The following is a 26306-nucleotide window of genomic DNA, read 5'->3' as shown; positions in this document are numbered from 1 at the left end:
GCTGGGATATGGGGGAGTTTGGTGCCTCTGGTAGCATTTTGAAGGCATTTCAATGGACAGAAGCCAGATCCAAACCCAGTTTGCTCTCCCTGTGCTGCTGGGCGCCTCATGGGTCTGTTTTCCTGTGGGTGCCCGTGGGTGTCCTGCACAGAGAGGAGGACCTCAGGCTGCCAAGGGACAGGCAGCAGCATGCAGTGGCGCTCAGACATCGAGGAGCCACACTCTGGCTGGCTCCTGGGAAGTGACCTCTTAAGGTGGGTGCTGGGCGTCCACGGGAATGAGTCAAGGCCGTTCAGGAGCTGCACCTCTTCCCTGGCCAGCTTGTGAGTTCTCACTGTGGCTGTTCACGGTCCTTTCGAGTGTAGTTCTTGGGGTCACACATGCTGTGGGCACACGTGGGCGAACACCTGTCTGCGTCAGGGTCTCCCGTGGTATGTGAGCACGGCCGTTTCTGGGTCTTGTGTCCACTGAACTGAAGATAACACTGAAGATTTTTTGTTTGTCTGCAATTACGCCTTTCCTCCCTACTATGCCTTATTGCTGGCTTTGAGATGGGTCAGGAGTCAGACCAAGGCATGGATGTGCAGTATGTGTAAGGCCTGTCCCACGTACCCAGGAGGGTCGGGCTCCCAGGGCAAGACCCACCAGACACCTGGGAAGGGAAATAATTGCAGAGCCAGTTCACATTCCTGCCAACAATAGAAGCGATCGCAACACAACAGCCATAATAGTAACCAGTTCAATGACCAACAATCCCGTGCCACACACCGTCCCCCGCCTCACATATGCTGCCTTGTTTAACCTAACCGTAGCCCTGTGATGGGGCCGTGTCACCCTCTCCTCATAGGAACTTGCCCAGGTGGGAGGCGGGAAGGGGATGTAACTGGTTTGTCACCAGGCCTGTCATTTTGACTCTCGGGGTGTGAAATGGTGAATTGGCAAATTGAACACATTGATGAAAATGGCCCAGTTGCTTGGAGGAAGAAGCGGTTGCTCTAGATTTGGGTGGGGAAGGGAGGGACCTATGTTCATTGAGGCCCAACCATGTGTCAAATGCCGCCTATCCCTTGTCTCATTTCATCTTCCCAGCAGCCCCCAGTGGTAGGTGGGTATAGTTACTCCCAACTTACAGATAAGAAAACAGAGGCTCACAGAGTACATTAAGCTTCCCCAAGTCCTATGATAAGCGAGGGGTGGATTTAGGATTTGAGCTGTGGCCAGGCACCCTATAAAGGTCATTCTCTTCCCTGGGGGCCACTTAACTGGCTCAAAGAGCAGGCAGGATGAGGATGGAGAGAGGACAGGGAGGGCAGTCTCAGTGGGGTGAAGTGCATCAGCAAAGGCACATTTGGGAGACCCTGAGCAGACTGGGCTGCTGTGCGGGACAGTTGAGGCCATGGGTAACAGAAGATGGGCCTAGAAGGGCCCAATGTTGAAGGAAGGCCTTAAACCCCATGCCTAGGCACATAGAGTTGGTCTTGGAGGGTGATGGGGGGTCCCATCCAGAGATAGCCAGGAGATGCCCAGAATCCCACCCAGAGTCCCCGCTGGTCCAGGAGGCTCCATGCAGAACTCATTCTGGGACTGATCAGCCCTTGAGCTTGGCTCGGGTGATGGATTTATGTTTCAGGATGAACACAGAGCTGGCACTTGTATGTTGGTCCTCTGCATGGCTGTCTCACCTAGAACAATAGGGAAATTCATGGAGCAGGTGGGGGCCAGTGGCATCCTTTATCCCAGCGGCCACCTTGGTTACGTCACCCGATTCTTGGAAATCCCAGCTGTGGAAATACAGCAGTCCTCTGAGCTGCTCCCTCTGAAGCCCTCCCCAAATGCTTGTTGATGTGGCCACGCACGGCGGTGAGCGGCTGAGTGTATATCTCCAGCTCCGCATGGCTACTTGGAGGAGAAGGAGCTGTTGACTGCTTTTCCTGTTTGAGAAATGTCACTAACGTAAACATTCAAAGAGTGTGACAAAGCCCAGTGGTCCTCAGCCAGGTCCTGCTCCTGGAAGCCATCCAGAGCTTTCTGCTCCTACAATTGTGCGTGTGCTGGGGTTGCTTCATTTCCCCTTTCTCTTTCCAAGTTTAGACTTGGGATCGGGAATGCAGTAATCTGACATAGTAGAGCAGAGATCATGACTTTTGTTGAATAGACCCACTGAGTACCAATGGGCCCAGGAGGGCTGGGAAGCCTGAGAATGGGAGAGAGCTGGGGTGACTGTTGTGTGTTATGCGGGTCTGGGTTGTCCTGCGTGAGACTCTCACCTGTGGCTTTTTTGAGAGTTTGTGGCTTCTAATAGGGATTCGACTGTCATCTCTTTAACGGGAAGTGGCTCCAGTGTCCTTCAGCTTTGAAATGTGTCCCGAGATAAACGTTTATTCAGAGAAAAGTTGCTTGGAAGACCAGGGGCAGCTTCCTGGCTGGTGACTGCGGGTTGGAGGTGACCCTCCCTTTTCTAGACCTTTCCTCCCCACTTCCCTGGCAACCAGTTCCTCTTCCTGGGCCCTGATTCTGGGGTTTGAGGTTCGCCACTTGGATTTTAACCGGCTTTGGGATGGGTTAGGGAAGTCCTTGGAGGGAAGCCCTCTTCCTGATGTCGTCCCGGGCGAGGTGGTGGTGGCAGTGAGCAAGGTTCGGATGCTGGGAAGCCGCTGCTTGGGGGTGGCAATGGAAAGAACATGTTTTGTGCAGGGGCTGCCTGTGTGTTCTGCCTTCCAAAGTCCCTGCATGCCTGTGTGTGACATCAGCATGCAGGGATGGACGTAGCCAGAGCTTCAGGGTCTAAAATCCAGATCCCAGCCTTGAGGCAGCTGGTCCCCAGGGAGTGCATATGCCCTCCTCTGAATCCAGGGTGGGTCACTACTCCAGCGAGAGACACCGGGGGTCAGCGTGGGGTATGTTGGCAGAGCCCGTGGGTGAGGGGTGGAGACGTAAAGACCCGGTCAGCCACAGCGTCTTCAAGGGCAGGTGCCCAGAGCAGGTCACAGGACCAGACCAGGGACAAGCCAGTGCCCATGTGGGGAGAGCGCCCCCAGTCACCGTGGAGGGCAGGGATAAGCCTGAACCACCCAGGCTCAGTTCAGCAAGGCACGGGATAATGCCCATTTCATTGTTTTCTCACCCAAAGCCTTCCAATAAAGGACCCCTTCCAGTTACATTAGGGAGAAAGGCCTTCATTTGATGGGCCCCGCTGGGCAGTTGCTGTCAACATCCCACTGTCCCCCAGGCCAGGAGCCCCACACGGAGAGGAGCTGGAGATGCCGCCCTTGGTTCTATGACTGGTTTCTTGGACCACGAAAGGGAAATTGCATTTTAGCGACTCCGCTGAGTGGCCCCTGACATGCCGCTGCCTGCCGAGTCTGCGGAGTAACTGGGCTTCGAAGGGCAGGCAAGGGGCACTGCGTCCTGTGTCCAACCATCATTGTTGGGACAGGCGGCGAGAGGAGCTGTGTGCGTGCTGCTTGCGGGACGTAGAGCATCCTTTGGCATGATGTTTACTGACGTGATAATTCCCCATTGCAGTTCAAAATACTTGGACCCAAGCAGCAGAAAGAATGAAGAAGCTGCTTCTGCTCAGAGGCAGGGGCAGAAGCAGAACCTAGGAGGCACTGGGGCAGGGCAGGTGAGTGTGAGATGGCAGACAGACAGACCGATGGACAGACAGGGAGCGCTGGACATGGTGGAGACCACCGAATCCAGATGGCGAAGCGGGGAGAGGCTCTCAGGAAAAAAAGGATGAAAAAGCATCCCTGAGCTGTGGTCCATGAAAGTCGTGCCTGGAGGAAAACCGTCCAGACAGCTCCCTGCTTTGCCTGTTATCCAGCTGACTTCCAGAGCCGAGCGCCTGTTAGCAATCCAGGAGGAGACCGTCACAATCGAACAAAGTAAATGGCCGTTTTCAAGCCGGAATGGACTTCCTGCCGCAACCCCCACTGGGGGATGGTGGAGGGGGGTGACGTGCCATCTGCACGGTTTGGGGACAAAGGATCATGTCCTCATTTTACGAGCAGTTCTTGCTCCCTGTGATTTGAAGCCCTCACACATATGTTCGGGTCCGTTTTGATGTTATTAAGCCCAGCTCCCCAAACCTGGTTCCTGTTATTGTCGTCGGCTCAAAAGCCCCCCTACTGTTTCAGAAGGTGCAAAAAACAAGAAGACGTTTGATCCGTGGATGTGGCTTTGCCACTTACTAAAGAATACTGAGGCATTGATTAGACGGACCTTGGGCATTTGGGGGAAAAAGCGAGTAGGGTAAAATCGAGAGAAATGTCACTGGGTATAGGAGTGTGGACTTTTGTCCTTTTTGCCTGAGGTTGCCCTTGGAGAGGGAGGAGGGAGGGTCTGCAGACCAGGACAGCCTGTCCTCACCAAGAGCCCCTTTCAGCTCTGGGGCTGAGACTAACCGCGAGAAGGGGATGGGGAGGCAGAGGGCGGCGTGCAGCTGGGCTCATCTTATAAATCTTGGCATCTAGAGAAAAATCACGACTCTGGGTGCAGAAACTGGGTACTGCTGTGCTGTTTTCAGGCTGAGGTTGACGTGATACTTGGAGATTACTTCACACCCTTTTTGGTGTTTTGGCATAATTTAAATAATCAGAAGGATTTTTTTTTTCCTGGGTTGTTCTAGCCAGGTTTAGAAGCCTGTGAAAGGACTAGTTCTGCTTTTAGAAGTATAAAAATATTGCAGTGATAGAAAACTGCTTCCTGCCTGACAGGCAGATGTAAATGACTTCCATCTATTTTTTAGTACCTGTGCTGGGGCGGGGGCTCCACCACCAGTGCTCTGATGAATTGGCGTGGGGGGTGTGTGTGCGCATGATGTGTGTGTGTATGTGGTGTGTGGGTGCACATTTGTGGGTGCATGGCAGGTTCTTATTGTCTGGGCATCAGCATCAAAATGGCTCTGAGCACCCAAGCCAGGAGTGCTGGCTACAGGTGGCTGTGGCTCCAGGTGACCAGCATAGCCTGGGTGACAGAAAGTGACATCACAGCTAATATCCCGTCAGTGTTCTCTGGGACGCTGACCCACTGAGAGATAGCAGTTCTCGCAGTGAAAACAGGTGCAGGTCAGCTCCCGAGGATACTGGGGCAGGGTTCCATGACAGCCCTGTCCCTCCTCACAGAGGCTGACCAGGGTCTTTGCGCACAGCAGCATTTGGAGGGGTTCTGGAATGTTCCAGGAACTGGCTCTGGCTCTTTGAAAATAATCACAAGCTTAAGCAACTGGATCCAGAATGTTAACCCTCAGGTCAGCTCTCTTGGTGAGAGCTGGCTCCCTCCAGATGCACCAGAACACACACAGGATCCTCAATCCACAGGGATAAGGATGTCCCTTCAGCTGTCACTCCCTGAGATGAAGAGACATTGTTGTCACATGGCTTGCATTTTCCAGTGTGCATTTTGTTGTAATGTTTTGTCTCAATTTCAACTCCAGCAACCACCAGTTATTAGGCACTTTCTATGCCCCATATGAAGTGCTTCAAAGACATGATCTGGTTTGGTCTTCCCAAACACTGTGAAAGTTAGGAACTCCTTTCTTGCCCATTACTGGACGAGGAAAACAAGCTTAGAAAGATGAAGGAACTTGCCCCAGTCACACAGCTAATTGGAGGCAGAACTCTAGGCTGATTCAGGGCCTTCTGGCCCATTGGAATCTTCTGGGCCGTGCCCCAGACCAGTTCCACCAGAACTGTTTTTCAAAGCTCCTGGGAGATTCCAACGTACAGGTGACATTGAGAACCACTGGGCGGGAAGCTATCTAGAATTCTTCCACGTACAGCATCTGGTCTGAGTTATTCCTCATTGTTTGCTGGTGTTATTAGTAAGGAGACACAGGACTGGTGCATATAGACGGGGCATTAGCAGGCCGTGTGCTGGAGTCCGTTTGGTGGTGGGAGATGGATGTGCTGGGACCCCTTGTCCACCTTCCTCTAAGCACCCTGTCCCAAAGCGTGTGGTTGGGCCAGTGTGGAGGGTATGGTCAGCGGCCCTGGGAAAGCACAGCGCTGGCAGGCCCAGACTTTGGCCAACCGCCCCCCTCTGGCCCCATGCCCGTAATGCTCACTGCCTCCACAGTGAATATGATACTCCAGAAACTGGAATCTGTTTAAATTAGTGACAAAAAGGAGTTTCACACACTATAGGATGTGACTTAACCTGGCGACCGAAATGTCTGCAGCCCGAAGATGCCTCTCTACACGGTGGGATCGAAGCCCCAGCCACCATGCTAACAAAGGTGTTCCTGAGAGTGATGCTTCGTGACAGTGGAGCATGTGCATATGGGCTAAACCAGGCTCCACGCAATCTGGATAAAGATGGACAACACGGACGTGCACACTTTGGTGTGACCTGAAGGATCAGAACACGATTTGCCCTCACTTGAACCACCGAAGCAGCCTCTCCAGAGTGCAGAAGTCTTCTCTATGCCCCCTGCTGCCACACCTTCCCTCTGTCATCATTCAAGTGATTTGCTGTTCCTGGAGTCCAAACATTGAGAATGATCTAGCTTATCTCTGTGCCAACCAGATCAGACAATCTTTTGATTGCTGTAATTTTCGCACCCCATGACATCGGCATTAATTTTCATCAGTTGGGTGGGAATGTCAGACCGCATTTCTGCCTTGTGGCAGAGAAAGTAAAGTGTCAATGAAATTCAGTTCTGGGGAATGAAGGGTTACTGATGAATGTGGTATGAGGGACGGTGCCTTGGGGTTGGATGAGTCTTACCTGGCAGAGCTAGACAATGTCTAGCTCTAGAATTCTGTGAGTCGGCTAAGCAAAATTTTGCCATTAAAAAAAATTAAAGACACACATCCATTTAAAAACAGTTAACAATCTGTGTTTATTACCTGGCTCTTTATAATTTGCTTGGGGCTCCTTTGTTTCTTTTTAGTTCTTGTTTAGAACCAACAGAAAAACATCTATGTGAAATGAGAGACCTGAGTCAGCTTGAGGGAAGATTCTGTGCCAGGCTCTGCGTGATGATGAACTTGGGTCCAGCCTCAATAGTAGGTGCTTGCCATGAGCATTGCATATGCTGATGGAATTCTCCGTCTCTGGCCCTTACATCAGGGCCCCTTGGCCATTTCAGTAGGAACCTGCACATGAACCTCAGCTACCATTTGATTGTCTAAGGAAAGAAAGCCACATGTTGCTCACAACTGGCAAATTCTAGGCTCTAAGGGGCTTTGGAGAACAGACCTCTTCTTTTACCATGGAGAAACTGAGGCCCAGACCAGTAGATGGCCTGTCTATGGCCACTCCCTAGTCATGAGCAGGGCTGGAATGAGGCCCTGGGCTGCCTCCCACTGCCTTGCTCTCCAGAGGTCCCCACTGGAAACTCCAAGGCAGGTCATTTTTCTTTCACATTTAATTGCACAGATCTTAATGTGTTCCTTTAACTGCATTATGAAGAGTCGACACTGGGGACCTGTTCTAACGAGGCTTTGTGCCCAAGTGGACCCCACAAGGAAGTTGGAGAATGACACTGGATTGAAAAAAGAATCATGGATGAGTTGCAGGATGACAGCTCCCATCTCTTCTAGAGAAGCCCAGGGCTTCCAACTCAGAATAACAGCTGTTCCATCACATGGGCCCTGTGTGAAGGCTTGCTGGCTAAAAAGTGTAACTTCTACATGATGTTCATGTGGGAGGAAGGGAGTCATCTTCAGAGGGAAGTGGGTCCCCCAGGGAGGACCGGAGCTGGTGTGGGCAGGGTGAGTGTATTAGTTTCCTATTGCTGCTGTCAGTAAATCAGTACAAATTTGGTGGCTTAAAACAACACAAATTATTATTTGAAAGTTCTGGAGGTCAGAAGTCTAAAATCAAAGTGTTAGCAGGGCTGTGTTCCTTCTGGAGGCTTTGGGAAAGAATCCTTTCCTTGCCTTTTCCAGCTTCTAGAGGCTGTCCACTTTCCTTTTCCTGTGGCCCCTTCCTCCACCTCCAAAGCCAACAGTGTAGCATCTTCAGATCTCCCTCTCTGTCTCTGACCTCTGCGTCCATTGTCATAGCTCCTACTGTGGCCTCCAACCCTCCTGCCTCCCTCTTTCCCTTATAAAGTCCCTTGTGATTATTTTGCCCCACCTCCAGAATCCAGGATAATCTCCTCATCTTAAAATCCTTAATTTAATCCCATCTGCAAAATCTGTTTTGGCATTTAAGATAACATATTCACACGGGTTCCAAGGATTAGGGTGTGGACATCTTTGGGTGCTCTTATTCTGCCCAGTACAGTGAAGTAGGGCACAAATCCCACCACCTCTCCCTCCCTCCATCCAGCCTTCCATCCCTCCCTCCACCCACCCATCCCTCCCTTCATCCCTCCTTCCCTCCCTCCCTCCACCCATCCCTCCCTCCACCCATCTCTCCCTCCACCCATCCCTCCATCCACCCATCCCTCCATCCACTCATCCACCTATCCCTCCCTCCATCCATCCCTCTCTCCACCCATACCTCCATCCACCCATACCTCCCTCCACCCATCTCTCCCTCCACCCATCTCCATCCACCCATCCCTCCATCCACCCATCCCTCCATCCACCCATCCCTCCCTCCCCCCATCCACTCATCCCTCCCTTCATCCATTCCTCCCTCCCTCTCTCCCTCCATCCCTCCATGCTGCCTTTCACCCAGAGTTCTCCTCACCCTGAGTCCCCAACACTCAAGGCCTAGAAGCCACCCTGGGAGCTGCATTTGGGGATTGCTTTGAACGTGTTCCTCATGTACCCAGTTGAACTTTGGAGACATGGGCTAGATCATTCTGTCAGAGAACGGCCCCTGAAATCGACTTTCATCAGGCTCCCATGGGAGCAGGGCAGCCAGTAGCAGCTGCTCTAAGGGTTTCTGATGAGGGTTGTCCCTGCAGGTGGCTCTGGAGGCTGTGGCCCTTCAGATGGTGTCTCCGGGTGGTGCCTCTGGAAGCAGCTTCGTTCCCTGGTTAGAATGGTTCAGTGGGAAGTCTGGGAATGATGGGGAGACCAACAGCTCTAAAGCTTTGCTATCAGCTGGTGCACCAGCAGGCTATCACATCTCATGCTGAGTGAGTTGGAGTAGTTAATTCCAGAATTCTGGAGAACCATACAGTTCAGAGCTCCTTGAGGTCTGGGTCAATGTCTTCCTTGTTCCTCTGTGTAGAGTCAAGCACACCTTCCTCTCAGACCTTCCTCAGTTCTCCTATTCCCCCTAAGAACAGGTGCACCCCATCCTTACCTGCCCTTTCTTGAACCTTGCGAACGCACCTACCTGAGAGAGATGACTTGATAGGACCTCCGTTGTTGCTGATGCAGAGCCAAGCCCAGCCCCAAGGTTCTAGGGCAGCAGTTGGAACCTATGGCTTGGGGACCAAACCTGCCCACCTCCTGGTTTTGTAAATGAAGTTTTATTGCAATATAACCACGCCCATTCGTTACATATGGCTGCTTTTGCAGCAAAACAGCAGGATTGAGTGGTTCTGACAGACTGTATAACCCGCAAAGCCTAAAATATTTATGATCCAGCCATTTACAGGATTCGAACCTTATCATCATCACCATCCAACCGTCTGTTCAAGGAGCACTTACTGGGGGCCTCCCCAGTTGGGATTACTGTGCTGGCCCTGGGACTATGGAGGAGAATGGAGCCAGCGTGGCTTTTGAGGGGCTGGCCATCGTCTGCCTTTACTCGGTGTCACTCATTTTATGATACTGGCAGGATGGCTGGAACCACGTGTTTGGAAACCATCGGGCACTTGCCTGGACATTTAATGCACACAGTGACTGCCTCCTGGTGGTGCTCCCACATGATCCTGGTACAGTGAGGGTCACTGTCTCCTGTGTGTATTGTTTTGTCAACAGCAAAGTTACGTCAATGGCTCACGAGGCAGGAAGGGCGAAGGGTTGGGATTTTTCTGGATGATCCGTGGAGGAAGATGAGGATTCTGTGTCGTCTCTTGGGTAAAGCCGGTGACATGAGCCAAACACATTTCCAGTAGATGCTTGCCTCCAGCCTGCCTGCAGGTGGGATCAGGAGACTGGGCACCCAGCAGTTCTGAGACCTGACCTGTGTGCCAGAGCTCGATGGTGCTGGGCTGGACAGGACTTCTCCCGAGGGGCCTGAGATGCTGCATGGTCCACACCCTATGAAAACTGAACTGTGCCCAAACCAGGAGGTGACTGAGAATCCTGTATTCTTCCTTCCCGGTGTCCCCTGATTTTGTTGTGATTCTTTTGCAGTTGAAAAGATTTTAAAAAGAGCTCACCCAAATATCTAAAACTGTGCCATTTGCAAGGAGGAAAGGAGAATGTGGATACACATGAGTGGCATCCTGGGGCCATTAAACACCTGAGGTGGCCGGGAGGCTGTAAACCCACCAGCCCCCCCACCGGAGGCGTTGGAGGCGGCGGCAGGAGGCAGGAAGGGTCTCTTAGTTCCTGCGCTCACCACTGCCCCCCCCCCCGCCAGCTTCTGCCAAGGACTCAGGGAGCTGATGGCAGGAAGATACCAATCTGCAGAGACAAAAAAATAGAGAGACATCCCAGAAGTGGGAAAAGCAACCAGAAAGTCACCCCATCAGATGTGAGCTGCTGGCTCCTCCAACATTGTGTCCCCCTGCCCACCCCCTTCCAGCAGGGCATCCCTGACCACTATCTTCAGGGGGAGAAGGGCACCCCACTCCCCACTCGGTAGCTTAGGGGCCTCCTTTTGGTTGCATGCCGACTCACCAAGGAGGCATTTGCAGGGGAGTTCGGACATCCCTGGTGGTCAGGCGTGATGACAGTGATCCAGCTTCTGTAGTTGAAATCTGACGTCCTGGATGCAGAGTGACGGGAGTAGGGCAGGTGGGGTTGTGCGCTCGGTGCTTTCTCTTCCCCTTATGAGGGGAGGTGTTCCGATGAGGATGTGGACCGGCGAGATTTGCAGCTCTGCCTCCCAGCCCCGGGCTGATGGATGCAGGGATCTTTGGGTGGACAAGAGGGGAACGTCGGGGGGAATTTGGGCAGCTCCCTCAGCCTCTCTCTACTGAAGGCCTCTCTCTGTGCACTGGGGACCCCTCATCTGTGATGAGACTCACCTCTGCCATGAGGCTTGGAGGAGGAATATTCCGTGTGGCCCAGTCCCTTCCGCGAGCTCTTGGGCAAGTGAACACCGTGAGATTGTAACCCTTTTGTGGCCTCTGCCTGCAGAGCTCTGCCCGCGGTGACGGCTGTTTATCCACAATTATCTTTATGCCACACTTATCCCCCAGGGGGGTCAGAGCACTGAGCTATCAGTGTGACTTTAACATTTGGACAGGCAGGAAACAAGCCCTGCTTCTCAGAGGGCACCCACTCCTCCCGGCCCCACCCACCTGGCCCCACCCACCTGGCTCCAGTCCACCTGGCTGCACCCATCTGGCCCCAGCCCAGCCTGGCAGGTGAGACAACACACCTTTGTCTGTGCAGCTCGGAAACCAAACTCAGTGACTGACAGGCCCTGGGATCTCTCTAGAAACAGCCACCACTTCAAAATTGCACCTTGTTAGATGAAACCTGAAGGAGTGAGTCACTCACTGGAGTTTGAGGGACAAGCTGCTTGTCATTTTCTGCAGGTGACCAGGGTCAGGGGCCTAATGGTTCCCAAGGGGCTCAGGCAACAGGTCCCGATTTGCCAGTGACACCCCCCACTAGGAGCTGCTCTGAAACGCACCTGCTTTAATCCCTTTGTTGTTTGGCAGCCCCCTCGGCAGGAGGCAGAGGTGTTTAATAACAAGTGGCCACGGGGAGCGTCCATTCTGGTGGAGGATGTGCATTTCCTCACACGGGCAGCGAGGGGCCCTAATATAAGCAGGGCTCGAGTCCTCCCCAAACGAAAGAAGACCTTCCCGAACCCTGACGAGAGGTGTTTTTTTTTTTTTTAACTCGAGGACGTTTTGTGGAATAAAAGGAAAGTGAAGGATCAGGGACGATGGGATGAGTCGAGAGCTCTTTGCACGCACATAGGGATTTGGGGCCTTGGCTTCCAGAACATCTTGCCACTTCAGCACTGGGGGCTGCCCCGCACACACCCAGGGGGCAGCCTTGGCCACCGGTGACCGAGGGCATTTTGTCTTCTGGGGAGGAAAGGCATATAATTTCTTGCCATCCTGTTCAATATTCCACGCAACAGCAGACTAAATGCACACTCCTGGGTTGAGCTGACAGTAGTGATTCAATCGGAGCCAGTCGGCGCATAGGAGGCGTGGGGAGGAGGGAGAGCTGGCTCAGCTGTGCTGCTGGGGCTGGCAGAGGCTCGTGGCCGGGTGCAAGAGCTGCCTCCAGTTGGGATGTTGGCTCCTGCGCTGACTTGCTGTGTGGTCTTGGGTAGGCCATTAACCCTCTCTGAGCCCTTGTTTCTCCTCCGCAAAATATATGGAGAAGTACCAGGTTCTCAGCTTGCTGTGAGGCGTCAAGGAAAAGATGGGAGCAGAGCTGGCGCCGTGCTCATCCTTATCCTAAGTGAGCATGTGCCCAGAGCTGGCGCTTGCCCAAGGGCTAGTGTCCCCACAACCTTGTAGGAATTGGCAGGCACCGTTTCTCTTTAAAGCGCTATGAGTTAACATAGGAAATGTAAACTGTGGGCCATTTGTTTCTTGATGGTTTCCTGACATACATCCTGGGCAAGAATCAGCTCATCCGGGGAGCTGCTGTCTGGCCAGGGGTGTAGTCCATCTCTGGGGAAGGGGGTCACACGGCAACAGGCAGGCGTGCACGGAATTATTGGGGAGCAATTTCCCATCTAAGGAGGACTCCTTGATTTTCCCAAGGGCAAAAGTATGGTGTCTTCATTTTCAAGGGAGGAAAATACCTTTTTTCACCCTATGTTTGGGAAAAATGCATTCCTCTGTGTAAAGATCAACATCCCTGAGGTTCTACTTAAGATTCAAAAGCAATTACCCATGGAAGTGATAGGAGGGGGGCAAAGGGGCTTCCAGGGGCTCTCTATGTCCCATTTCTTGATCTAGGGGCTGGTTACCCAGCGTGTTCCGTCCGGGGTAGTGTATTGAGCTGTACATACACTTATGATTCACGCACTTTTCTCTATGTATGCTACGCTTCAGTAAAATTTGCATCAAAAAGAGAGATTCAAGACTGAATAAAAGAGTCTGAAATAAATATAATATGCACATTTTGATTGCTGTTATATAAGGGTTTATGGGTGACTTTTGTGCCATCCACTGGGGCACGGGTTTATCCTGACAGGACATGAGACAGAGGGACACCAGCAGTCCCTCTGAAATGCATCGCATGACAGTACGAGGCCCTGTGGGTTGGCCTCAGGGACTGTCGGGCAGCTGGACCTCCAGGGGCTTCTGGGCATTTCCTGCTGGCCCAGCACATGATGGCTCACATCCCAAAGGAGTCTGGGCCTGTTGGGTAGAGTGACTTGGAAAGAGGTGCCAACCAGGTGGTGGTGCCCGAGACGGTGACTGTCACTCAGGATTCGCTTGTGCAAAGGGCTCGCCTTCTGCTCATTAACTCCATAAACATTTTTGTAAGTGACCCCTCCATGCCAAGCACTGTTCTACACACAGGACATGGTGGTTCAGACGATGGTTCGGGTCACGTTGTCACAGACCAGCGGCCTCTAGGGGCAATAATAGAGCTGGGAGGCAAGATGAGGTGTGGGTTGGGGGCAGTTATCAGATGGCTAGGCTCATGTTGGGCACTCAGCTTTGGGCTTGCTGGTGTGCCCTTAATGAGAAGCAATCTTGCTCCCATGTCTCCTTTATTCTCACCATCATCGATCTTCAGGAACCTTCAAGAACCCGAATCATTGAGATTCAGGACGTCTTGACAGGCTGTTTCTGAATTGCTAACATTCTAAAAGTAACACATCCTGGAGACATAACTAAGGAAGCTCCTTTGTTTTCACTTAATGGTGACTGTTCACAAAAGCGTTTATCTACAAGATGTTAAACCTCTATTCATTTACACCATCATTCACTAACTGAGTGTCCACGCTGGGCAGGGCAGTAGCCAGGGCTAGAGGTTCTGAGATGGAAGGTGAGGGGAGCAGAGGGGACAGGTGCACGGTAGACAATTACAGCCCCACCAGGTGAGTGCTGCGTGGATGCATGGCCTCCTTAGGGTTTTGTGGACACAGCACAACTCTCTTGAAAACCGGATTAGATCGTGGAGAAGTCACTTTCAGGTTGGCTTCATTTTAATGTCATCAGCGGGGTTTACGGGGAGAAAGCGGTTCCTGGTTCTGTTTTTCCTTCCTGGTATTCACTGGGAAGGGCACAAGGCCTGTCCACCAGCTCTGAACTGCCCAGAAGCCCAAATAGTGTGGTGGCGTGCAGGACTCGTTTGAAATTTTGTGATATGCCTACAGCTCTCCTTACAAAACACAGCAAGGTAATTTGTAAAGCAGAATTCTAGAAAGCAAATTGTGCTTCTCACCAACTGCTCTTCAACATCAAAGATGGAACCAGGCGAGGTGGTCCTTGGGCTTCCCTACAGCCAGTGGGTCTTCTCCTTTGCATCCACGCCTCTCTCCTTCCTCAGACATAAACAGTTATCCCATGCCCAGGGGCGTACCCACTCTATCCACCCTGCCAACAACAGCGTTTCTTTCTGTGACTGCCGGGCTTGCGTAGTCTCTCAGCCAGAACCAAACATCACATTTTGCACTTATCCTCTTTCCCAAGAAGACCCCTCCTCAAAATCCCCTAGATGTAAAGCATCAGGGTCTATGAGACAAACTGACCCCAGGCTGGTACTGGTGCTGTGGCTGGAACCCTGTGCATCCATCTTATCCTCCCACAGGGCCTTCCTCCTGCCCATCACCCGTTTGCCCCAACGCTTCTGGGCCCAGCACTCCTGCCTTTGCCCCTGTCTTCTCACTAAGCTCACTGCTAACAGAGCTCTCTCACTGGGGTCCAGAGGTGGAGCAGAGTTCTGTTCCCTGTGATGGATGGACCTGGGCACTGTCATCTCTCTCTTTGTCTCTCTGTCTCTCTCCATTTCTCTCTCTCCATCTCTCCATCATCTCCATCATCTCCATCTCTCCATCTCTCCTCTCCTCTCTGGTCTGGGTTTTGGTCTGGCTGTTTTAAGGATGGTCCGCCCATGCACCGATTGGGGCTGTTGGGCGTTCAACGGCCCTGCCTCCTCGGTAGTTTTCGTGTTCGTGTTTGTGATCCTCCAAGCGCTCACTGTCCTGACCAGAAAAGCAGTGCAGGACAAGCACCCATGTAAACAAGAGCCCACAGCGCGTGAAGGAGGCAGCTTCCCCAGTTCGCCAAGGACTGGGCTGAGCAGAGTCCTTGGCGTCCATCGGCGGCAAAGTAGGGCGGGGGGGGGGGTGGTTGGGATGGATCCGTCTCATTTCATATTTCAGTAAGGGAACAAAACTCGAGCCTCTGCAGCAAGGACGATCTCGTTACAGTTGGACGCTCACGAACCCGACTCTAACGGGACTGCCCCTGACTGGAGCTCCCAGTCCTCGGCATGGTGCCGAGTGTGTGCTCTCTCCTCTGCCCAGCCTCTGCAGTCCAGAAGGACAGATTGATGCCTTCCTGACTTCTGTTCCCATGTCACTTTTTTTGGTGTGTGAGGAAGATTAGCCCTGAGCTGAGATCTGTTGCAGTCCTCCTCTGTTTGCTGAGGAAGATTGGCCCTGGGCTAACATCCATGCCCATCTTCCTCTACTTTATTTGGGACACCACCACAGCATGACTTGATAAGCCATGCATCGGTGCGTGCCCAGGGATCCGAACCTGTGAACCCTGGGCCACTGAAGCGGAGCACGTACACTTAACCGCTGTGCCACTGGGCCGGCCCCCCGCCATGTTACTTTTAAGATTCTTCAATCCCAAATGCGTGTTGATCGTTTTTAAAGAAAAACAGGTTTCTGATATTACAGAAGAGCAGCCCTGAGTTGGTGGGCCCCACTTGGGTCTCACACCTGAGGACCCTTCTCAGCCGGCACTGCAGCAAGTCACAGGCACCCCCTGTCCTTCCATGTTACCCTGGAAGCCAGCTTCCCTCTCTGAGACGTGCATTGTCAGCCTCATGAGACAGCATACCTCTCTTGACTCAACCGTGTATCAGTTTAGCACCGGGGTTCACAGTCGGACCCACAGTTCCAGCCTGGTGGCTCTAAATGATGAGACCACTGTCTATACCCCCCACTCTGCCCGGCTTTTCCCTTGAAAGGGTCAGATGCTCCCGCAGCTCCCACACCCAGGTCTGTCCCCGGCATCCTGGCCGTGGGCATGGCAGCCTGTGTGAGCTTCCCGAAGCCAGTGTTATTATGTAGTGCCCCAGGATGGACCCCAACACCAAGCGCCGGCCCCAGGTGCTGTCAGAGCGAGAGCAGCACCCATGGGCTCTGCCCGGAGGGAAAAAGCCTCCTGGAACCCCGAGGCGTAAAGTCGCCCTCGGGGCTTCTTGACCCCTCTGCAGACTGTACTTGACCTCCGGATGGCCTGAGGTCATCTCTGTGAACTGTCTGCCTCCTCAGGCAGTTCCTGGTTTACAGGGACCAGCTGGGGATTAGCTTCGAACTTCGAGAGGGAAGAGCTTAAAGGAAGATTTGCTCGGGAGTAACCCCGATCCCGACCTGAGCCGACAAGTGGCGGGTAATAGCAGACGCCTGGCATCTAGGACTCCCTCAGTGATGTCATGCTGGTCCCCTGTGGCTCAGGTCCCCAGAGCACCTGGCCCCACATCGCAAAGCTCTGTCCTGAGGAGGAGCCCGCACAGTGGCAGAGGAAGGGTTGTCCCCCAGCTCTTCTGTTCACTGAGCGGCAGACGTGGGGCTCTGGGGTCCCCGTCCCCTCCCCACACTGGTCTCCTCCGCTCTCAGTGCCCGTGTTTGCCGACCTCTCAGCTTCGACATCCCGATGGTGGGAGTCTGACTCCTTTGCGGTTCTGGCTGCTCTAGGCTGCCCCGCCCCCCCTACCGGGATGACTCCCCCGCCCTCCGTACTGAGTCAGATCGCAGGGCTGCTGGCTTCCTGCCTTTTGCTCCCACTTCACTCTGCCCGGTTAAACAGGGCCTCAGGGACTCCCCGTCCAAATCCAGGTGGCACCTGGTGACAGGTTGGTGTTCAGGTGTCCCATCTGTGAAAGTCGAGACCCTGACTGGGGCTTGTGGAAACATATAGATTTGGTGGTCCAGGGAGCGTCCAGTTGGCGATTGGAGAGAGTGTCCCAGACCAGGGACTCTGTGGAGTGCCCACACGCCCCGTTTCTTATCGGGCCCCTTAAACCTTGTGCGTGAAGCTAAAACACTGCATTTGTATGATTCTGATGATTTAAGGGTACATTCTGCAAGTTTCTCAGAAACTGAGAAAGGTTTCTGAATTAGAAGTCTTTATCTATGAATCCAGTTGCTTCAATTTCATTCTTTATAGCAGATTTGAACAGTCTACTTGAAAAAAATCAATGTGGCTCTCTCTGTTTGGGATGTGTAGTTTTCTTCCTTTCACAAAGCCCTTGGATGGAGGCTTGGCAGAAATTTCAAAGCAATTTGATGTGGCTGCAAAAGGATAAACTTTTAATTATTCATTAATTAATATTTTAATTATTTAATTATAAAGTAATGATTTATGAATACATTCGATATAAATAATTTATATTTATAGAAATATATACATTATAAATAGCTTGTAAATGAAATAAGACATTAATCATTTAATTAATAAAGGCACTTGCTTCCCATCGGGGGGTCGGAAGCAGCGTGGCTGGGGGTGCAGCCCTGGGTTAGGATATGTTCACACTGGCTGGGGGGGGCCAGGACACGTTGCCCGGGCCCACTGGACACCACTTCCTCAATCTGAAATAAGAATATTGGGTTCCTCTATCCTAGATGGTGTATGGGAAGTGCTTTGTCGACTCTAAAGCATTATACATATACTGGTCATTGTCATTAATATAATCAATGTAATTATATAGTTGGAATTAATTACATGAAATGCAACTGAGGAGGTAGACAAAAATGTAAAAGAGACGCGAGGTCCATTTTCTTGCCCAGAACTTGGCATTTCATACTATGGTGTGAAAGTCTTACCTCTGGCCTGAGTTCTCTAGTCAGGCATACTGTGTGTTTGCCTGTACAGCATCGGGGGTAAGACCAAATGAACCCTGTGATGGAAAAGGAATGTGTTCTGCTTTCTGCAGGATACAAGACCCTTCTGAAAGGAATTTCCGGGAAATTCAACAGCGGGGAGCTGGTGGCCATCATGGGTCCTTCCGGGGCTGGGAAGTCCACGCTTATGAACATTCTGGCCGGATATAGGTGAGCAGACCCTCCCAAGGAGAGTGAGGTCCTCACCTGGGTGTGGGCCTGGGTGAACAGTGTGAACAGTGAAACCTCTTCAGCTGTCCCACCATTTCTGTCCTGGCTCCAACAAAGCCTGAGGCGGTTTAGCAATAAGAGGCCTTGGAATCTGTGAAGGAAACAGCCCGGGAGGAGAAGGACATTGAAGGTGTCTAAGGCAGCAGCTGACGTGGAGAATGGACGCGAGGGAGGGAGGTCGTGGGGTAAGATGGCCAGCTCTGCTGAATGAGCTCAGCCTGGCCAGGCCTTCCGGACAGGAGGAAGTGGGGAGGTCAGGGTTGGGGATGGGGACGGCAGGAGACCTCCGAGACAAGCATGCCTGGAGGCCAAAAGTCAGAGGAGCACTTTCCTAAGCGAAGGACGAGGACAACAGCCGGCCCAGAGCTCGTGTGGCTCTTGCTCATGGCTGTTAGTCATTTCCAGGTTTGGAAACCCCAGTCCCCGACATCCTGCCCACTGTCATTCCAGTGTGAATGTTGGGAAAACTGAATCCTTACAAGTGTTTGCAAATGCTCTCTTACAGCCAGTTCTTTTCAGCTCTCGTGGGTTCCATTTGCTAACTTTAGCAAATAATAATAATAGTAACAATAATTTCATTTACTGGGAAAAAAAGACAAATATCACCCTTTCCTTAGGACTTCTGAATTACTTCTTTACACTAGAAATCAAGATTAAAAAAAAAAAAAATCTCACCATGAATTCCTGCCTGTTGCATTCATATCCGAAGGTTGGAGCCAAATTCCCAAACCCCAGCGTCGAGGGAGGGACGTAGGAGAGGCGAGCAGTTTCTGTGGGGCAGCCGTTCTCAGCACATCCCACACTCCCAGCTCCTGGCCGTCCTGAACAGTGCTTGGGAGCCATGGACGGCCGCTTAGAGACGGTGGGCACCAAGCCTCGCTCCCGGGGAAGCCGGTTGACCCCAGCCCATTCTCTGCGGGAAAGAAGGGCCCACCACAAGGCCCACGGTGATGGCCAATGACGTTGGAAACCAGATGTCATTTCACTGGTCTCCATAGACCCTCTATGTTTCTCTTCTCCACGGCATCTAGGAGGCAGGGCTGGAAAAATGCATCCTTATCGGGATACCCATGGCTCCCACCGCCTCCCCCGGCTGAGTTGATGCACCAGGAGAGCACCGGGCAGTAGAGATGCACAGTGGGTGTGGGAGTGAGGGAGTGTGGCTGGCAGGGCTGGGCCCCTCCATCTCCACAGCGCACATGGGACGCCTCAACCTGCCCACTGTGGTCAGAGAGAACAACTGCCCTGTGGAGAAGGACCATGCTCTTGGCTGAGCAGGTCCAGGGCCCAGGTGCCCTCCTCTCTGAGCCACCTGAGCCCAGGGACCCTGCTGTGTTGCCTCCCAGTCGGGTGTCAGAGGCGCGCCCTCAAGAACTGGTTCTGATGTGGCGACCACACCCCCGACTATAGAGTCGACCTTTGGGGCCATCAGTGTAGCCTGGGCTGCACACAGCATTGCTCAGAAGCCCATCTTACAAATGCCCAAAAAGTCAGGGATGTGCATCCGACCTCGTGGCTGCGGGTAGCAGCATCCATGCGTATCTTTGTTTGTTTAGAGGCACTTGTCACCAACACACCATCCCAGAGACAGCTCACCCTCACTTTCCCTGTCCATGCTGGGCATTTTCTCCCTGCAATTCCTCTCCATGAGTGCTGCTGCTGTTCCTGGTCTCCCGTCCCTTCCACCCCCTCGGTATCTCTATGGCAGGTGGTCCCACCGGGAAGATGCTGGGGGGGAGGAGCAGAGGGAGTCGGGCTAACAGCGTCCTCCCCTTGGCCTGGCAGGGAGACCGGCATGAAGGGGGCGGTCCTCATCAACGGCCTGCCCCGGGACCTGCGCTGCTTCCGGAAAGTGTCCTGCTACATCATGCAGGACGACATGCTGCTGCCACACCTCACCGTGCAGGAGGCCATGATGGTGAGCCGCGCCCCTGTAAAGAGCCCGTGCTCCGGCACCCGGCCGCCCCCTCTTTCCTCCGCATTAGACGGAGCAGTGCCCAGCATGGGGCCGGCGCTCTGCCAGGCCCTGCACAGAGTCAGCACCCCTCCCTCGAGCGGAGTTTTGACACCAGGCCTGCTGTTTGGACAGCTCCATCGAAAACAAACCCCCGAGACCCTGGTTCTCATAGACCCTGGATGACAAAATCGAGGTCAAGTTTCTAGGAAGGTTATTGACCCAACTGATGTGGTTGACCACTTCCAGGATGACCACAGTGCTTCTCCCCATGGGCTGAGGGTCCGTCCTTCCTGTCAGCTGTCCTTGAGTCATTCTGTGGCTTTGGGCCCAAGTTCCAGGCAACCCATTGCCGGGGTTAGGGCCCCGAGAGTCCCGTCCTCTGACTCACCCGCCTGCCGGGTGGTGAGCGAAACCAGCATTTGCTGGACACCTCCTGGGTCCCAGGCCCTGCAGTCACATAGCCCAGCCCAGTCATCACACACGTAATCCTACAAGAGCACTTGAGAAAGAGCCCCTCCAACACTTGAGCTGTTAGCCCAGGGCGTCCTGTACAATGGGGTCCAGAACGGCCTGGCCTGAACAGACCAGACCCAGCCAAGTGCAGTGACGCTGGACTTCCAGGACCATTATTTTAAAGGCCCGGCTCATGCTGACAAGGACCAACTGACCCAACTGTGGGCAGTGGGGGAGGTGCTAAGAGGAGATGGGAAGATCCATTGGCAGCCTGTTGCTCATCACGGGGCTGCTGGTTTTTCCTTTTCTCCTTGTCACTGCAGAAGATGGGGCTTGGCCTCCGGGCCTCTCCTGGCGCAGTGGGGGATGTTCTCAGCCTGTCTGCCTTGAGCCCTGGTCATAGACGGGCGTTCGCTTTGGTTTCCCTGCCAGGAGAGGTCTCACCCTGCACCCCTCACTTGGGCTGGGCAGAACTTCCTCCCTGAGTGTCTGGGAGTGGGGCTGCCGGGTGCTTCATCCCAGGGGCAATTCCAAGGGATTCTCAGCTGGGCAAAGAGAAGCAGGTTAAGGTGTGGGATACGTGATCTGCTCCCTAACCTGCTTTGTGGGCAAACAGAAAGAGAGAGCCCTGCAGGGTTGTTCTAGTTCTTCGTCCCTGGAGCTGAGGCTCTGTAAGTACCAGGAGACTTCTGCACCCGGCTCGGCCTCCCCGAGCAGACACATGCTCTGGGCGGTCCTAACTGTTTATCCGGCCTCCAGGTGTGGAGTCTGATGGGGGCCCAGGGAACTTAGGAGGAGTTTGTAGTAGAATAGTAAATTAGTAAATACAGGCTTTAAAGGTGCCCTGTTGACTCCTAAATTGCTACTTCACCTTCATCTTAGCTTCTCAGAAATTTATTGAATTAAGCACTTGGTCACCTGTTTGAGAAGCTTCCCTTTGATTTCCAGCTCAATCACTGCTTTCTTCTGCAGACAAGATTGGTGACTCCTGTTGTCACCTCTGACCTCCCCCTACCCTGTCGCCAGGCTCTGCTGTGAAATCCATTGATTTTCAGAATTAAATTAGATTTTGACTTTGAGACTTTCTCAATGCCTCTAAAACATACTTTCAGCTTGAGGCAATGGCACCTTTTACTTTTCAAGGTCCTGCCACCCCTGTAGGGGTGATACTGGCTGCTGGCTATCGGTTGTGCATTTCCACCTGCTGCTTCTGACCTCACAGCCACCAGGAGGACTGAGCAGTGACACTCAGTGTCACAGGCAGGCAGCTGCCCTGTTGAGCCAACCTAGGTCCTGGCCCATCTGACTTTGGGACCAGGGCCTCTTCACCCCACTCCCCTGAGTCTCGGTCTCTCACTGGTCCTCACGGAAACTTCACTAGCTCACTGGGTGGGCAGGTTCTAACTCATCATTGTGCCGACAGGAAACTGAGGCTCCTAGTCTCCCACAGGCAGAGAAGTCAGCAGAGCAGAACCAAGGCTGATACTGGGCGTGATGGTGGCCACCAGGGTGTTACCAAGCAGGGACAGGGGCCCAGTGGTGTGCTGGCAAACAGAATCTCAACAAAACAAAACAATAGCAGCAAAACCTGAGTCCTGATATGCAGCACCTGCCAATTTCTGTGGTGTAGATCCTCCCACTATGGATCATGTTAAGCTATCAATGGTTTAACAGGTGGCTTGTGAAATTCCTGAATAGACACCAATGGTCTTCAGGCCCCTGATGCCTGGGGTTTCCTTATCTCTCGACTGCCCACATTGGACTTCTTTCATGGGTACAGCAGAGAATTCCACTGCGATAACAGGAGGCACCCGATGTGGACTGCTCTCCCCATCCCGCCTTTGCTAAAGCCCAGGGAGGGTGGAAGCCAGGACCTCCAAGGGTTTACCTCCATCATTCAGCAGCTCGGGGGCCACTGGGGCTCTGGGCCTGTGGTGTGGCATGTGAGGTGTGCCCCGCCCACAGCCGTCTGTTCCGATTCCACACTGTGGTCCTCGCCCCCTGTAGGTGTCTGCACATCTGAAGCTCCAGGAGAAGGACGAAGGCAGAAGGGAGATGGTAAGTGTGTGCTTGGGCCTCAAGTGGTCCGAAAAGTGTGTGAAATCCATTTGGCAAACGTGTGTTGGGGGACTTGTTGGGGCTGGTTTTGTGTGTTGCTTTGTCGCCTAGTCTTCTGTGTGGGAGGGGACGGTGACATCTCAGTGTGCGCCCTGGCCTGGCGGCTGGGACCCTGGAGTGACCACTCCACCACAAGAGCCAGAGCTTCTGCTTCCAGATCCAGGCGCTGCCACGCAAGGACGTGGCAGGACACCAGCCTGAAAGCTTAGATGGCCGGGAGACCCAGCCTCAGGGTGGACCGAGCGCCCTGCCTCTTTTAGTGTTCAATATGCTTTCTACTCCGTTGTTTTCTTTTATAAAACACTAACAATGAAGATGGTTAGTCATTCACTTAAAAATAACCAGCCTCCACACACACACGCACAAGAAGAAATTTGGTTCTTATGTGTTATTAACCAGCCTTATAAAAAATAAAATAAACAAGTTTCTGGGATGACTGAGACATTGTCATCCCTTTCATCGTTTTTTTCAGTTTCCTAAAACCCCAGGGGGCCGGGAGGCTGGGTAAGCAGACCCAGCGTGGGCGGGAAAGCCCCACTTAGTGAGGAGAGGACCAGTGTATATTTAAGATCAGGAATCACACAGCATGGGGGTGAGCTGAGAGGGAGGTCAGAGGGACCTGCTGACGTGGAGGGGACCCTGTGGTGAAGCAGAACTGAGCCCACCGGGGAGGGGAGCTCCTTCAGCCCTGGCCTCCTAGAACCCACTGGATAACCTTGGGCCACTGCCTCTGGTACCCTGGGCTTCCGTCTATTGAGGGGACGGAAGGCCAGGCCCCACCTGCCCTCCGGGCAGCGTGAAGCTGCATTAGATGATGTCTTTAACGTCTTTGAGCTCCAGAGAACAGACGTGATCCTTAAGTAAGCAGGCCAGGGGATGATTTCCCTGCAGTATGACTCGCATGGACCAGCCTTTCCCGGTGAGAAGGGGAACTGGGGAAAGTACGTTTTGCTGAAGGACTGGGAGGACGAGGGTGTGCTTCTCAGCCGACCTTCTAGATTGAGGAGCACAGCCAGCCAGCCTTTTGCCTCCTGCACCAGCTTTGTCTGTTAAGTCATGACCTTCAGAAGCCAGCTTCCAGCCCCCAGCTGGGTAGCTGATCAGAGTCCTAGGGGAGGGCCACAGGAGCCTGCTCTGCCTGCTCGAGTGGAAGGGACGGGCAGGAGATGGCCGTCTTGGTTGGGAATGGAGGTGTCTCCATTCCCGTGTGCCTGTCCGGCAGGTGCCTGGCCTAAGACACGATTGGAGGAGAGCATCATGCTGCTCTCAGCTGGGTTTACAGGGGCAAAAACATCAAGTTGATAAGAGTCTTCTCTGCCACCATGTAGCTAAATCCTCCCAAGGGAGTGAGAGCTTTGTGCCTCTCTTCAGATTCGTTTGCTGCTAGATTGCACAGGACAACAAACCATCCCTTCAGGGCCTGGAGGTGTTCTTAGATCCTGCACCCGTTTCACTGGAAACCCCAGCTTGGGCCGGGCGGACCCTTCTTCCTGGTTCTCAGCCTTGTGTAGGTTCCACCTCCCCCAAGAATCCATCCTCAGGATCATGTGATTGTTTCGAGGATAAAACAGCCGCTGGTTGCATGCCCTGACTCATTTCCCTCCGCGTGGACCCAGATCTCTATTGTTTATATCTCACGGAAACACAATAAAATGGAATGTTCCAGCAGATAGTAGAATGTGTTATCCATGGCTTTCCTTGTTTCCCAAAAAAGTAGCCTCAGCCCTCGAGAGCCCTCAGCAAGGGGGCTTCCTCAGGAGCAAGGTCTCCCAGGGCTGGGACATTGTTTGTTCTTTCTGACTAGTTTTCAAACAAAACCAACCTGCGGGGCGGCACTCTTGAGAGAACACTGGAGAACATGTGTTGGACAGGCTGGGGACAGGAAGGCACCGACTTTCGTCTCCACCTCCAGCCTCCTCTCCGCGGGGGATGAGGGCAGGTCAGGGAGAGGGCATGCTCAGCCACAAGGGGAGAGCCCTGGGAAGAAAGATGGTGGACCGGGACGGGGCATGTGCGTGTTTGTGGAGGCCCCAAAGCAAGCCTGGAACAGTCAGAGTGACTCTTCATCCCGCAGCTTCGGCCTGTGGTTCTGAAGACTGCGATGGCCTGGTTGTTCTGGGAAAGCCGACAGACGCTGTCTGCACGGGAGGGAAAGTGTGCCAGAAAGAGCCCTCCCCACCCACCGCACCTGGATGGCCTCCTCTGGGCGACCTCGCTGACTTTCCTCCTGAGTTGGTTTCCCTCAAAGGCGGTGCCTTCTAGAAGAGGCGGTGGAGCTGGTATCAGCAAGGGAGAGGCTGAGTGGGATTTGAACCCAGATCTGTCTGACCCAACTGCTGCCCGGCCCCTGGAGCAGCAGATCCCTGGCTCTTTCTGTCACCAAGCCACATTTTGTACTGACCGTACATAAGTAGTTCAAGAGCTGGAGTGCAAAGTGTCTTTCTTGTGAGTTCCTTCTCTTTTTGGATGACCTCATCTCCCCAGAGAAGCCACTGGACTGGGGTCTGCCCAATATTGCCACCAAGGCCAGGACAATGGCTGGGCAAATTCTGGAGTGACCTCCAAGGTGGGCTGCCCGCAGGAGGTGAGACTGACATGGGGGCAGGGAGGTCGGCAGCTGAGCTCCCCTCCCTGTGGCCACCTCTGAGAAGATGCTGGGATGGACTGTGAATGCTGCGGCTGAAACCAGCACCAGAGCCTGCACTGAAGTCTGCTGACCATTCTGTTCCCTGAGTCAATACTGGATCAATAATCCGGAGCAGAAGGAGAGGGCTCAGTGCACAGCGGACTGTTTGTACGCCAGAGCCCAGCCTGCTTCCCGGGAGCGGACGTGGGTGGGGCCACTGCAGGAGGTGGTGGCAGCTTTAAGCAGTGTCATCGCCTTGCTGCCACATCAGAGACCTTGTTTTCCTATTGACAAGCGCAGAAGGGGCTCCATTCTGTCTTTCCGAGAGGCCTGGCCTGTGTGGTTGTGTGTCTGCAGGAGCTGCGTGCGTTAGTAATAGTATGTTAATAGCTGCCGTCGATTAAATGCTTACTGAGTGCCAAGCCTTGCGCCAAGCACTTTGATTCCGTGGCCCTTCCCTCTGTGCTGATCAGAAACCTGATCATCCGTCCATCTATGTGTCCACCCGTCCCCCATTCTACAAATGTTTATTAATACCTTCCCTGACCGGGGCCCCGAGTGACGCTTACAAGTGAAGGTCACCAGCAGGAGGCAGAACAAGGGCTCCAGCCCGCGGAAGCCTGGCTCCAGCATGCTTCTCAGCCTCCTGGGCCCAAATCAGGACCTTCGGACTTCAAAATGCACCTGGCCACTTGGCAACAGCAGCCTGGGGTGGGCCCTGATTTGCATGTCTTTCCCTATGTGTCTACGAGTGGGGTAGGGGAGGCGGTGGGTGTTTCCACATGGGCCCTGGAGGTGGTGAGGTGTGGTGGGCGGTCCCTGACAGCCACTCTGGCTCTGCTGCCCCCC

General features: G+C 53.3%; 1 protein-coding gene across 2 annotated transcripts in view; it reads left to right on the top strand.

The window, feature by feature from the left end:
* Nucleotides 1-26306, top strand: part of ABCG1 (ATP binding cassette subfamily G member 1) — a 67236-nt gene that overhangs the window by 26195 nt on the left and 14735 nt on the right. For both annotated transcript variants that reach the window (XM_004429627.3, XM_004429626.3), the window contains exons 3-5: nucleotides 18126-18243; nucleotides 20089-20221; nucleotides 22721-22771. In XM_004429627.3, coding sequence (XP_004429684.1) covers nucleotides 18126-18243; nucleotides 20089-20221; nucleotides 22721-22771 — 302 coding nt within the window. The remainder of the gene's footprint in view (nucleotides 1-18125; nucleotides 18244-20088; nucleotides 20222-22720; nucleotides 22772-26306) is intronic.

This window comes from Ceratotherium simum, chromosome 27 (genome assembly GCF_057802395.1).
Source record: "Ceratotherium simum simum isolate JZ-2026a chromosome 27, ASM5780239v1, whole genome shotgun sequence".
NCBI lineage: Eukaryota > Metazoa > Chordata > Mammalia > Perissodactyla > Rhinocerotidae > Ceratotherium > Ceratotherium simum.
This window is presented reverse-complemented; position numbering and strand designations above follow the sequence as displayed.